Source organism: Odontomachus brunneus, unplaced genomic scaffold (assembly GCF_010583005.1).
Source record: "Odontomachus brunneus isolate Ranch 3 - 2012 unplaced genomic scaffold, Obru_v1 Obru_scaffold_064, whole genome shotgun sequence".
Classification (NCBI taxonomy): Eukaryota; Metazoa; Arthropoda; class Insecta; order Hymenoptera; family Formicidae; genus Odontomachus; species Odontomachus brunneus.
In genome coordinates, this window is record NW_022639514.1 from 194,049 (window position 1) to 206,383 (window position 12,335).

At 37.8% G+C, this 12,335-nt stretch overlaps 1 protein-coding gene across 4 annotated transcripts in view; it reads right to left on the reverse strand.

Moving 5' to 3' along the window:
• Nucleotides 1-12,335, reverse strand: part of LOC116846467 (MAM and LDL-receptor class A domain-containing protein 1-like) — a 181,671-nt gene that overhangs the window by 91,428 nt on the left and 77,908 nt on the right. The window contains exons 1-2 of one of the 4 annotated variants that reach the window (XM_032820306.1): nucleotides 10,078-10,141; nucleotides 6,814-7,448 (exon numbers count right to left, since the gene is read on the reverse strand). In XM_032820306.1, the coding sequence (XP_032676197.1) occupies nucleotides 6,814-7,174 (361 nt within the window). In that variant the 5' untranslated portion in view covers nucleotides 7,175-7,448; nucleotides 10,078-10,141. Of the gene's footprint in view, nucleotides 1-6,813; nucleotides 7,462-10,077; nucleotides 10,142-12,335 lie in introns of those variants that run through there. The other 3 variants (XM_032820304.1, XM_032820307.1, XM_032820308.1) reach the window with 3 other exon arrangements.

The window sequence follows — 12,335 nt, forward strand, 5'->3', positions numbered from 1 at the left end:
ATCTCTTTTAATGATGCGGAAATGGGGAGATCGTAAAAGATCTTACAATGAAGTTTTGCAGCTATTCAACCTAACAATGCGCGATGAAAACAAATCTCGCTATCTCCAAATCCACCATTACAAAAACGATCAGACTCTTCGAGGAAACTGGCAGCGTGAAAAATCGCCCAATACTTGAATGCCCAACATCAGCAACTAATGAAGAAAAGCAAATGGATACTGCGCAATCATTCGTTGAAGATCCACACCACAGCATTCGTAAAGCAACTCAACACGACATTAATAGGGAATCTATGCATAACATCTTAAAAAAAAATTCAAGTTTGGAGTCGAAAAATATTACGGAAGTGACGAATCGTAGGGTCCTTATCTCTGCTGTAACACTCACACAAATATACACACACAAAAGAAGTATAAATCCGATCGGACAAGCTCCACGTAGTATACCTTGGGTAATGCTAATGCCAACGGTACTATAACTTCTAAATCTCATAAGCCAAAAAGTAACAAATAACTTCGTTATAGCGTTTTGGATAGCTCTTAACACTAGCTATTAGATTCTGGAATAAAAAATAGTGTCCCGTTTAAAAAAATCGATGTAACCTTGACCTGATCTTAACCATGCCATTCAAGGTCAAACTGATAAGATCAGTAAATAGATCTTTTTAAATCCTAAAACTTTTGTCTAAAACATTTTTTTCAAAAACATCATCAAAAGCCGGGGTTTCCATCTTTTTTGGACACCCTGTGTATATATATATATGTATGTGTGTGTGTATCCTTTTATATAATGTATGTAAATATATGAGTACATAGTTGTGTATACATCTATTATTATTATTGTTATCGTTCTTATATATTGAAATGTATTTTGATTATATATTCTGCACATCAGTACTAATCGCCTATTATTATGAGGAAGTTCGATGAATACATGTTGCATATATTATCGAGTAGATTAGGCGGCTACGGATTGCATTACGGTTATATGGAAATATTTCCATCTATTTTTCAACAAGTCCGTATGTTGGAAAATCATATTATAATATATGGTTGGATTTGGCATACTTTTTTTTGGTAGACACAAAATTTTAAAATTATAAAAAAAATTATTGAGTGATGGGGATATGTTGGTAATCATTACATTTTTCAAATATCTGATTTTGTCATTGCAAAGTACTTCTAAAACCATTTAATTTTTGTTTACAAATTTTTTTTCTATCTTTTATTCTTTTGACGAAACATGCTCCTAAAGAAAAAACCGATTTTTTTCAAAGAGGTGTTTTGCCCTCTGAAAGTCCGCTTGGGCACGTATGAAAAAATACGTGTTTCCTCTTTTGGTTTAGGTTACAACATATTTCAAGCTCATCCAAATCAGAGGTAATCATCTACGTGGGATTCCTTGTTAGACATATTAATTTTTAAAAATTAAAAGAAGTGGATCAAAGATAATTCTGAAAAATATTGAAATTTATATATATATATATATATATATATATATATATATATATATATATATATATATAGAGAGCGAGCCATTTTAATTTATCCAGCCAAATATTTCAAAAACTAAGACCGGCAGACAAAAATGTTTTTGGACAATATTTATATGGATCAACGGGAGACATAAGAATGTACCATTGGTTTGACCTTGCGTGGCCCCGCCAAAGTCTGGTCGAAGACAACTTTGCTTTTTTAAATAGAAACATATTTTTTCTTGTTACGGAATTTTATGCTACGTAAATTAGCAAACAACTTTTGTTTGAAAAGATTTTTTTATCCGATCTTTATTTTTTAAGATATTTACGGAAATATCTACAAAATTATTGGCTTCAATAATTTTTTACTCGAATTCTATAAACCGCTATTTATTTATATTCTATAAATAAATAATTTTTCTTTACCGAAAAATAGCGAGAGATAAAAATTATTTGTTTTCTTCTCGTAAAGCTCCGAGAATTTTTCCAAAAATTTTTTAACTTTTTAGTACTTCAAGAAAATGCAAGGAAATGCAGTACTAAAAAAAGTTAATTAAAAAATTCTGAAAAAAATCTCAGAGCTCTACGAGAAGAAAATAGACAATTTTTAACTCTCCCTATTCTTCGGTAAATTTAATAGAATTCGAGTAAGAAATTGTTGAAACCAATAATTTTGTAGATATTTTCGTAAATATCTTAGAAAATAAAGGTCAGATAAAAAATGTTTTTAAACAAAAGTTGTTTGCTTTTTTACGTAGAATAAAATTCCGTAATAAAAAATATGTTTCTATTTAAAAAAAATAAAATTGACCTGATCTTTGCGGGGCCACGCAAGGTCAAACCAATGGTACCTTCTTATGTCTCCCCTCGATCCATATAACTTTTGTTTGAAACATTTTTGTCTGTCGGTCTTAGTTTTCGAAATAATCAGCTAGATAAATTAAAATAATTCACCCTGTATATACAGGATGTCTCAAAACAATCTATGAAGCTCTTGTGAGAACGCAGAACGAGTTAAAATAAATATAAAAGTCCTATACCATTTTGTGATTTTGTGATTTTCATAATAATTACCAAGAAATTAATTACGAAAGATTAAGGAAAAGCATGTGCTGAGTGGTGGAGGATGCACCGCTTGAGTCACAGCCCATATTCTTGAAATTTTTACGTAAACGTAATTTTCATTGCGCAGCTATTTTATGGTATGATTAAACCTGCGCAGTAAAATTTACGTATACGTAACTATTTCAAGAATAAGGGCTTAGTAATATAGTGCGCGGATGTCGCGCGTGGCGATTAGAAGACAACACACCACTATCTTTACTTATACCCCTACGCTCCTATGTCTTGCCGCACCGCGCCGAGGCAAGACGTAGGAGCACAGCGGTATAAGTATAGACAGTGGTGCATTGCCTTCCAATCGCCATGCGCGACATCCGCGCGATATTATTGGGCTGCACTGTAACTCGAGCGTTCCGTCCTCTACATTCAGCACATGCTTTTCCTTAATCTTTCATAATTAATTTCTCGATTATTATTGCAAATATCCAAAACGTGTGACGTGGTGGCCCGAAAAACGCCCGTCACAAGGAGTGCCCTCCACCTATTTGACGCGCGTCCCGCGTTTTGCGTCCTGAATACCGTTCTTGCAAGCGCGAGATCAACCTGCAGTCGCGTAACATTGTGGGAGATTTAGCGAAACTAGGATCAGGAAAGTGGGCTGGTCACCGCGTCTCTAAGAGTGTAGCCCAAGCTCACCTCGCCAACCCAGAAGAGAAGGAGTCAGAAGGACAACGCGGGACCAGAGGAGACCAGCATGCGACACCGCTCTCGCCGACTAGCCATTTAAATGGCACTCAGGTAAGAACTTTAACTCTCGATCTCGCCTAATGAGAAATTGTTGTCCCGATTTCGGTTGCCGTTCGCAGGGTTTATATTTCCAGCTCCGCTACATGACGCGTCGAGGAGAGACTCGAGAGGAAGACACCGGCCGAGCTAGGTAATAGACAACAGCTGACGGCCAACAACATAAACAGCAAAAGACAGCCAGCAGAAAAAGCTCGTTAAAAACAAAGAGGACTACCGCGAGGATTGGCTGAAAGAAAGATATATATATATATATATATATAGAGAGAGAGAGAGAGAGAGAGAGAGAGAAGCAGAGAAAAAGGCAAGACAAAAGGGAGTGAGCAGACTTGCCACCGGGACGCGAAAGCGATCGTTTAGAGAATCGTTGCCGGAACAGAGAAAATAATTGTATCGCCCCTTCTACCGCTGCCGTCTCTTAGTGTACCCCTCAGACTACCGTAGTCCGACGAGTTGACGAGATACCGTCATTGTAACGCGACTGAAGGCGAGGGCGGTTGTGACCGGCCGGCTGACGGGAGCAACCGAGAGCGAGGAGAAGCCGAGAGACCGCCAGCGAGGATCAAAGCCGAGGAGCGAGCTCCGTATTTTGTAAGACCACCCACTCGTTATTAATCGTCTAATCGCCGTTGCCGTCCGTTCCGTGTTCGCGTCGAGTGATTGCATAGGAAAAATATCGAGGACCGTGTTGCGCCGCGACATCCTAATATCGTCTCGCGAACACGTTTTTGAAGCCAAATAACGAGCGGCCTGACATACGACGAGTATACGACATATGAACTCGGTACTATAGCGATTACCGGAGCGAGTGCGTCTCGGATAATAAAGAAGTTACACCTACCGTACATGCAGACTTCCTTTTATTTTCTTGACCGACAACCGGCCTTCCGCAACACTCATCCCGTCTCCGACTTAACAAAAGTGAAGCTACCGGTCCCGTAAAGTTCCCGGTTTCGCGATTCGCGATCATCGATTTCCTTGATGCCTGCATTTGATGCTTAGTGAAGAGGTGCAGCCTTATTGGTGTTCGCGTCTCAAAGTTGCAAGCCGAGGACCGCGGAAATTTGCCGACGCGGCGGACAGACGACTATCCGCCTTAATTCGTAAGAAAAGTCGTCGCAAACGGTATAGGACCTTTATGTTTAAGTTAACCTGCCCTATGTCGTTCTCACGAGAGCTTCATAGCTTGTTTTGAGACACCCTCTGTGTGTGTGTGTGTGTGTGTGTGTGTGTGTGTGTGTGTGTGTGTGTGTGTGTGTGTGTGTGTGTGTGTGTGTGTGTGTGTGTGTGTGTGTGTGTGTGTGTGTGTGTGTGTGTGTGTGTGTGTGTGTGTGTATGGTGTCTCAAAATTATAACACATCAACTCCATAGGGGCGTAGAGCTAAGCGAGAGGAGAGTCCTCTTCCATTTAACGACACGCGTCTAGTTTGTTAGTAATAACCGCGTAAAGTTTGGCGTTTGTCACACTTATCGCGTCCTATAGACGCTCCGCGACGAGCTGTGTGTGTCGAGGCTGAGCGGTAACGCAGCGCGTTCATCGTTGCCTCGCTGCGCGCCGGCAGCGTCAAAGCGTCAAAACACTATCGCGACGGTCAGCGCGAGCCGCGCTACAGCCTCAACGTACACAGCTCGCCGCGAAGCATCTGTAGGCCGCGATGGGCATGAGAAACGCCAAACTTTACGCAGTTATTACTAACAAACTAGACGCGTTATCGCTAAATGGCTTAGCTCTACGCCTCTATGGAGTTCGTGTGTTATAATTTTGAGATACCCTATATACAGGGAGTCCCAAACTCTCCTTATCACATTAAGTGGGAATGTAGAGCGAGTGAACATAAAAGTCCCATAATGTTTTGCGATATTCGCAATAATAACCGAAAAATTATTTGTAAAAGATTAAGGAAAAACGCATGCTGAATGGTTGAAGGTGGAGCGCTTGCGGCCTAATATAGTCCACGGATGCCGGCAACGCGGTGATTGGAAAAACAATGCACCATTTCCTATACTTATATCGCTGCACTCCTACATCTCGCCGCGGTGCGACAAGACGTAGGATCAGCGATATAAGACGCGCGCTGACATCAGCCTGCTATTTTATTGGGTCGCAAGGGCTCCTCCCTCATTCAGCGTACGTTTTTCCTTAATTTTTACAATTATTTTCTCGGTTATTATTACGAATATCGCAAAACGGTATAAGACTTTTATATTCACCCGTTCTATATTCGCACTTAATGCGATGAAGAGAGGAACACCCTGTATGTATGTATGTATCTATACACACACACACACACACACACACACACACACACACACACACACATATATATATATATATATATATATATATATATATATAACACCCTGTATTATATATTTACATTAAAATAAGTATACATGTTAAAATCGTCAAACATTTCGGCCTACTGTTTCTTTAGATCTTCAGTGGCAAAAAATTTTAATTTTGACCGTAAAATTACCTTCCTCTTTCTCCCATCACTGTTCTCAGAAAACTCGTATATATTTATTTTAGTGAAAATATATCCAATATTTTAGCATTTTAATATTTTTCACAATTATCTTGGGGATTCCCCTGCTATTTTAAACCTCAACTTTATTTTTTTTTAATTTCATGCGATGAAATTGTAAAACAAATTTTATAATGAGTAAATTTTAAAAAAATTATTAAAATCGGTTAAATATTAGGTCAGCTAATAAAAAAATTTTATTTAAAAAATCCTTTTTATCTCTCTTCCATTGTAAGTCGCACTAAACAAATTTATGCAAATCGGAAGAGGAAAGAGATAGAATGTTAACCATTCCCACATAGCCAAACCTGCGTGAACAGATTTCGAGCAGAACTTGCTACCAATTTTTGATGGCAAATAGATAAAAAATTTGATGCAAAATCTGTTATATCAAATCTTGCTGCCAAACTGACGCCAGATATGCTACAGAGCCTGTTGTCGGATAATTGCTGCAGATTTGCAGCAAAAACCGTGCAGAGTTTGTAGCAATCTGACGGCAGATTGACGGCAGAAACCGCGTAGACCTTGCTGCGCTGCAGGCTCTGCGCGGTTTTTGCTGCAAATCTACAGCAATTGCCCGACAGCAAGCTCTGTCGCCAAAACCGTAGCTGAATGAAGACACAGATAGCTATGGTTTTGGTGTAAATTTTTTATCAAATTTGCTGCCAATTTGCGCGCAGTCTGCGCTCAATTTGCTTATTGGGTTAAGCAAACTATTATTACATAAATCCGAGAAAGTATTCTTGAAATCGAGAAACAATAAGGAGTCTTTTTCTACTTGTAATGTAGAAAATTCCATAATGGATACTCGAGTATCCCGGGCATTGATCTAATGTGAAACTTTTGAGTATTAATATAACAGTTAAGGCGAATTTTGATCATTTTCCTGCGAATATAGACAGATAAAAATAATACCATTCAACGACCGAGTCGAATCTATTTACCATCTTTAGTAGTATTGGCGTCCGTAGTCGGACCAAATTTGCTGCGTGCCGGCGCCTGCATCACTACAAAACCTCCAGTTTTGTTCCACCTCCAATCACAACTAGGCTCCAGGTCGCATTCACCTAACAATCCCGGTTTGTTCAGAGCCAACTGCAATTCCTTGAGCCCACGAGGTGTTCTATCTTTGGAATCGCCGCAGGTTGCCATGACGGTATAACAGACGATCAAGACGATGATGCGAATCAACGATCCACCGCCGCTGCCGCTACTACTGAACAACAAATGTCGACGATCACACGCGCGACTCGCCCGACTGTCACCCGCGGATCTCATCAGCTTCGGCCACGTGTTTCTAATCATGGCTCCGTAATTTCGTCCAACGATCGTTCAGTAGTCCTCAACGAGATCACGCACAACATCGTATGCTTCGTTTTATCGGAATACCACACATGATTCCGCAAAAACGTTGTTCCTCTTCGTGATTTCACTCCTAAAGATATGTCGACCACGCAGCATATTTAAAAAAACCGATTGACGACGGGGAATCAGCGGCGGTAAGCGCGATTGGTGACATCATGGGTTCCGCCAGCGATTGTTTACCATCATTCTTAAAGATGTATTACCCGTATAGTCTCTGCAAAAAGTCACTGAAAATTAGAAAGCCGTAATCAAAAGAAGTTCAAAAAAAATATAACAGTTAAGGGGATGCTGAAGTTAATGACGAACTCGAACAATGTCAATAACGCAGAGACGATCGTCACTAACAATCACACCATCCTTTTCATATTTCTTGTACATGCAGAACTTGCGTAAATATGTGTTGCTTTGTTTTATCATTCAGCGAAAAACCTAACCACGCATATATAAAGATCTTTCTGTAAACTTTTCGAATATTCTTAAGCTTCTGAATTCAGGTACGAAAATACAATAATATTCTTCAAAATTTGTTCTGTTTGGAGCATCCACACTTTCGGTATGTACAAGCTGCGGAACTTTTGGATTAGGCAAATATTAGGAGTGTGCATTAATTTTAAAGGATTTTCAAGAGATGGCGTAACTAGTACTATATCTCATCGGGCCATATTGTTGCTACCTTCATGTCAAAGCACCATCATATGGCTTTAGTTTTCAATATGTGTCATTTTGCCGAAGTGTAAACAATATTGTTTTTTTGAGCATTAAATATGTCGCATTTTGTGCCAACAAAACGCAATTTGTGGGAAGCTTTGCTTTTTTGCTTCCATTTGAAGAAAAGTGCTGCTAAAAGTCAACGAATGCTGTCGGAAGCTTATGGTGATTATACTCCATCGATTTCAACACGTGAGTACTGGTTTTAACGCTATAAAAAAGGTGTTTTTGACATGGAAGACAAGGAACGTCCAGGCCAGCTGAAAAAGTTTGAAGATGAGGAAGTGGAAGCTTTACACGATCAAGACCTAAGTCAAACGCAAGAAGAACTTGCAGAATCATTAAATGTTGATCGATCAACGATTTCCAGACGTTTGAAGGCCATTGGAATGATTCAAAAGCAAGGAAATTGGATACCGTACGAGTTAAAGCTGAGGGACACAAAATAACCTGTGAATTGTTGCTTCAAAGACACAGAAGAAAAAGTTTTTTGCATCATATCGTGATGAAAAATAGATATACTACGATCAGGATTGGGAAAGTTACTTTTTAAAAGTAACGCATTACCGTTACTTGCGGTAAAAAGTAACTCGTTACCATTACTCGTTACTGATTCTAAAAAGTAACGCGTTACCATTATTTGAAAAGTAACGATAAAAAATCGTTACTTTCCGTTACTTTTGTAAAAAAAAAAAGTTAAAATTGGCTTATAAAACGAATAGTAAGAGAGACAGTACATAAATTATACATATATAAAGACAAAATATAAGATATTTAAGCGGAAAGCATATATTCTTGCATAACGACATAAAACCCATTCTACATTAATCGCAAATCGCAAGGTCGCAAAGAAATTGACTAATCATAGTCGATTATTCTTCTTGCGATTGAAGAATAATCAATTATGATTGGTCAATTTTCTTGCGATTTTGCGATTGCGAGTAATGTAGAATGAGCTTTAGAGGCGCCGCACACGAATTGACATAACAGTAACGTAAGACATAACGTAAAAATGGACCAATTACAATCGAGTATTCACAAAAATGGCGACCTTACAGTTCGACGATACTCAAAGTAATTGGTCAATTCATGTGCGGCGCCCCTTAAGCGTGGTCTACAAAGAGAACTTAAGCCATAAAGTTTAAGCTTTAAGTCCTAAGCCGTAAAAAGTTGATCAATCACGGTCAATTATAAGAAAAATAATTGACTGTGACTGGTCAATTTCTTACGGCTTAGAGCTTAAGTTTTATGTCTTAAGCTTTAGAGGCTTTCTACAATAAGCAATAAGTTTTAAGTTGCAATAAAATTAACCAATTATAGTGGATTATTCTTCTAATAGTCGACTATGATTGGTCAATTTTATTACGACTTAAGATTTATTGCTTATTGTAGAATGGGCTTTATGGAAAGCAGCGCATTAATTGTTTATCGTGTGCAAACTTTCGTTGCGTAGCAAGCGTTGCCGCGTACAGAAGCCGCTATAGTAAAAAAGTAACAATACAAGTAACGATGAATTTCGTTACTCGTTACTAAAGAAAATGTAACGCCGTTACTTTTTCGTTACTGATACAAAAAAGTAACGGCGTTACCAAATCGTTACCAAAAAAAAGTAACGAAATAGTAACAAGTAACGCGTTACTTCCCAACTCTGGCACGATAATCCAAAACGTAAAAAATCATGGTGCAGGCCAGACGAACCATCAACATCGACGGCAAAGCCGAATATTCATGGTGCCAAGCTCTTGCTCTGTATTTGGTGGGATCAGTTGGGTGTATTGTATTATGGGAGCGGTGCACTTGGACACGGTGCATTTGGACACAGCCAATCACAGCATCGTGTGATTAGAGACATTTGTAGGGTCCCTTGGAACAGCGACTTGTGATTGGACTGTGTCCAATTGCCCCGTGTCCAACTGATATACACCCGTGTATTATGAGCTGCTCCAACCCAACGAAACCATCACTGGGGAACACTACCAACAACAATTGATGCAATTGAGCCGAGCATTGAAGCAAAAACGGCCAGATTACGCGAAAAGACACGACAAAGTGATTTTCCAGCACAACAACACTCGGCCGCATGTTGCGAAACCGGTCAAGGAAACGTTAGAAGCGCTTAACTGGGATGTCCATACCTGCCGTATTCTCCAGATATTCTCCTTCCGATTACCACCTATTTCGATCGATGACTCATGGCCTGTCTGAGCATCGCTTCCATTCTTATGAGGATATCAAAAAATGGGTCGATTCGTAGATAGCCTTAAAAGATGTGTCGTTCTTTCGACGTGGAATCCACCTATTACCAGAAAGATGGGAAAAAGTAGTGGCTAACGATAGACAATATTTTGAATGATCAATTTGTAACCATTTTTTCACAATGAAGCCGTATTTTTACAAAAAAATCCCTTAAAATTAATGCACACTCCCAATATTATGCTAACTGACAGCTTGTGATTCCAGATAGCACAGATAATTCAGTCATATGTCATCAATTCTAAGTTTTGAGTGCAAAAAGAATTCTTTTCACTGAACTAAACTCTGAAGAATTCTTTTCACATCTGAAAATAAATTCAGAATTGGTGACATACGACTGAATTCTTTTTGAATTTTTTTTTTTTAATTCTCTGTGCGCGCTATTTGGGATTTTATATTAAAATTTTTATTCGTTTTCGCCACATATTGAACAATGCTGTTATTTATTTTTACACGTACTTTCATTACGTAAAAGCATTCGTAATTCTATACAACTAATACGACGTAAACTTTATAGAAAAATGTTAGTATTCTGTCGGTAAAATTTTCAACTTCAGCATTCTCTTAACATCAATACTAAAGGACTTAATTTATGATAATAATGTAAATGGCGAAAGGATCAAACTAACAAAAAACTAATCCAACTCAACCTTTATCATTTTGATATTGATATATGTTATTAAGATATGTAATCTCTAATTCATCATGACAGTATACGTTAATATAAAAATGATACAGGAGGGTACAAGAATCCACTCCCTCCACCCCCAACCATATTCAGTATCATTTCATTGTATTATTCATACAGACATATATTCGTGTTACTAATAAAATATTACCAAATACATTTATATGTAATATCCGAAGACATACTTTCTTAAAATGAATCAGTGAAATATCATTGAAAACAATGAATATACACTGATTTGCAGTTATAAGTGTTGCACTGAAAGTGCTCAGTGTTATACTTATAACTAATATCAGTGACTATTCACTGATTCACTTTAAGAGAATATAATAGTATCATTTTCCATTATAATTTATATTTATATATCCTCCGATTATAACGCACGATATTATCACATTCCTCCATTTCCTCTATTTCATTACAAGATTACTTGCAAAATTATTAAGGAGATGTCGAAGTGTGTGCCGTCAGATGCCTGCAAAAATCCATGAAATCCTATGTTGTTCTGACTGCATGAATTGAAAAGCGCTTTTTCACGATTAAAGTACACATTCTAAAAGAGTGCGCTATCATTTTTTTTTCCCAAAAATAAACAAAAGTTTTTCAGTTAGTTGTTAATCTAAGGTTCCCTGAGATTATTTGTACTTCCCGGGAAAAAATTTTTCATATATAATCATATATAATTATATCTAAATATATATAATTATATATGATTATATGTAACGTTGCATATAATTATATATAATGAAATATAATGAAATATAAAATTTCTTCAAAATTGTCACGTTCTATATACAATTATATATAATTCAAAAGAAATATTAATGTATACAGGGTATCTCAGAACAATCTACGAAGCTCTCGTGAAAACGTAAAGCGAATTCAAATAAATATAAAAGTCCTATACCGTTTTGCGATATTTGTAATAATAACCGAAAAATTAATTACGAAAGATTAAGGAAAAACGTGTGCTAAGTGGTAGAGGACGGACTGCTCGAGTCACAATGCAGCCCAATAATAAAGCGCGCGGATGTCGCGCGTGGCGATTGGAAGACAATGCACCACTGCCTATACTTATACCGCTGTGCTCTTACATCTCGCCACAACGCGGTATGGCGACATATATTTATTTTAATCCGCTCAACGTTCTCACGAGAGCTTCGTAAATTATTCTGAGATACTCTATATATAATTATATATACCTGGAAAAAAGTCCATATATAATCATATATAATTATATATACATATACATGTATATAATTATACAGGGTGTCCCGAAGTCCCATGATGACCCTTGGTGAGAACGTAGAACGGATTGAGGTGAGCAAGAAAGTCCTGTGCCGTTTTGCGATATTCGCAATAGTTTTTGAGAAATTAATTATTTTGTCTCAACAAATCAGCGTACAGAAAGCGGCAGCGGAAAGAAAGATGCCTTCGGCCGACGTGCGACCG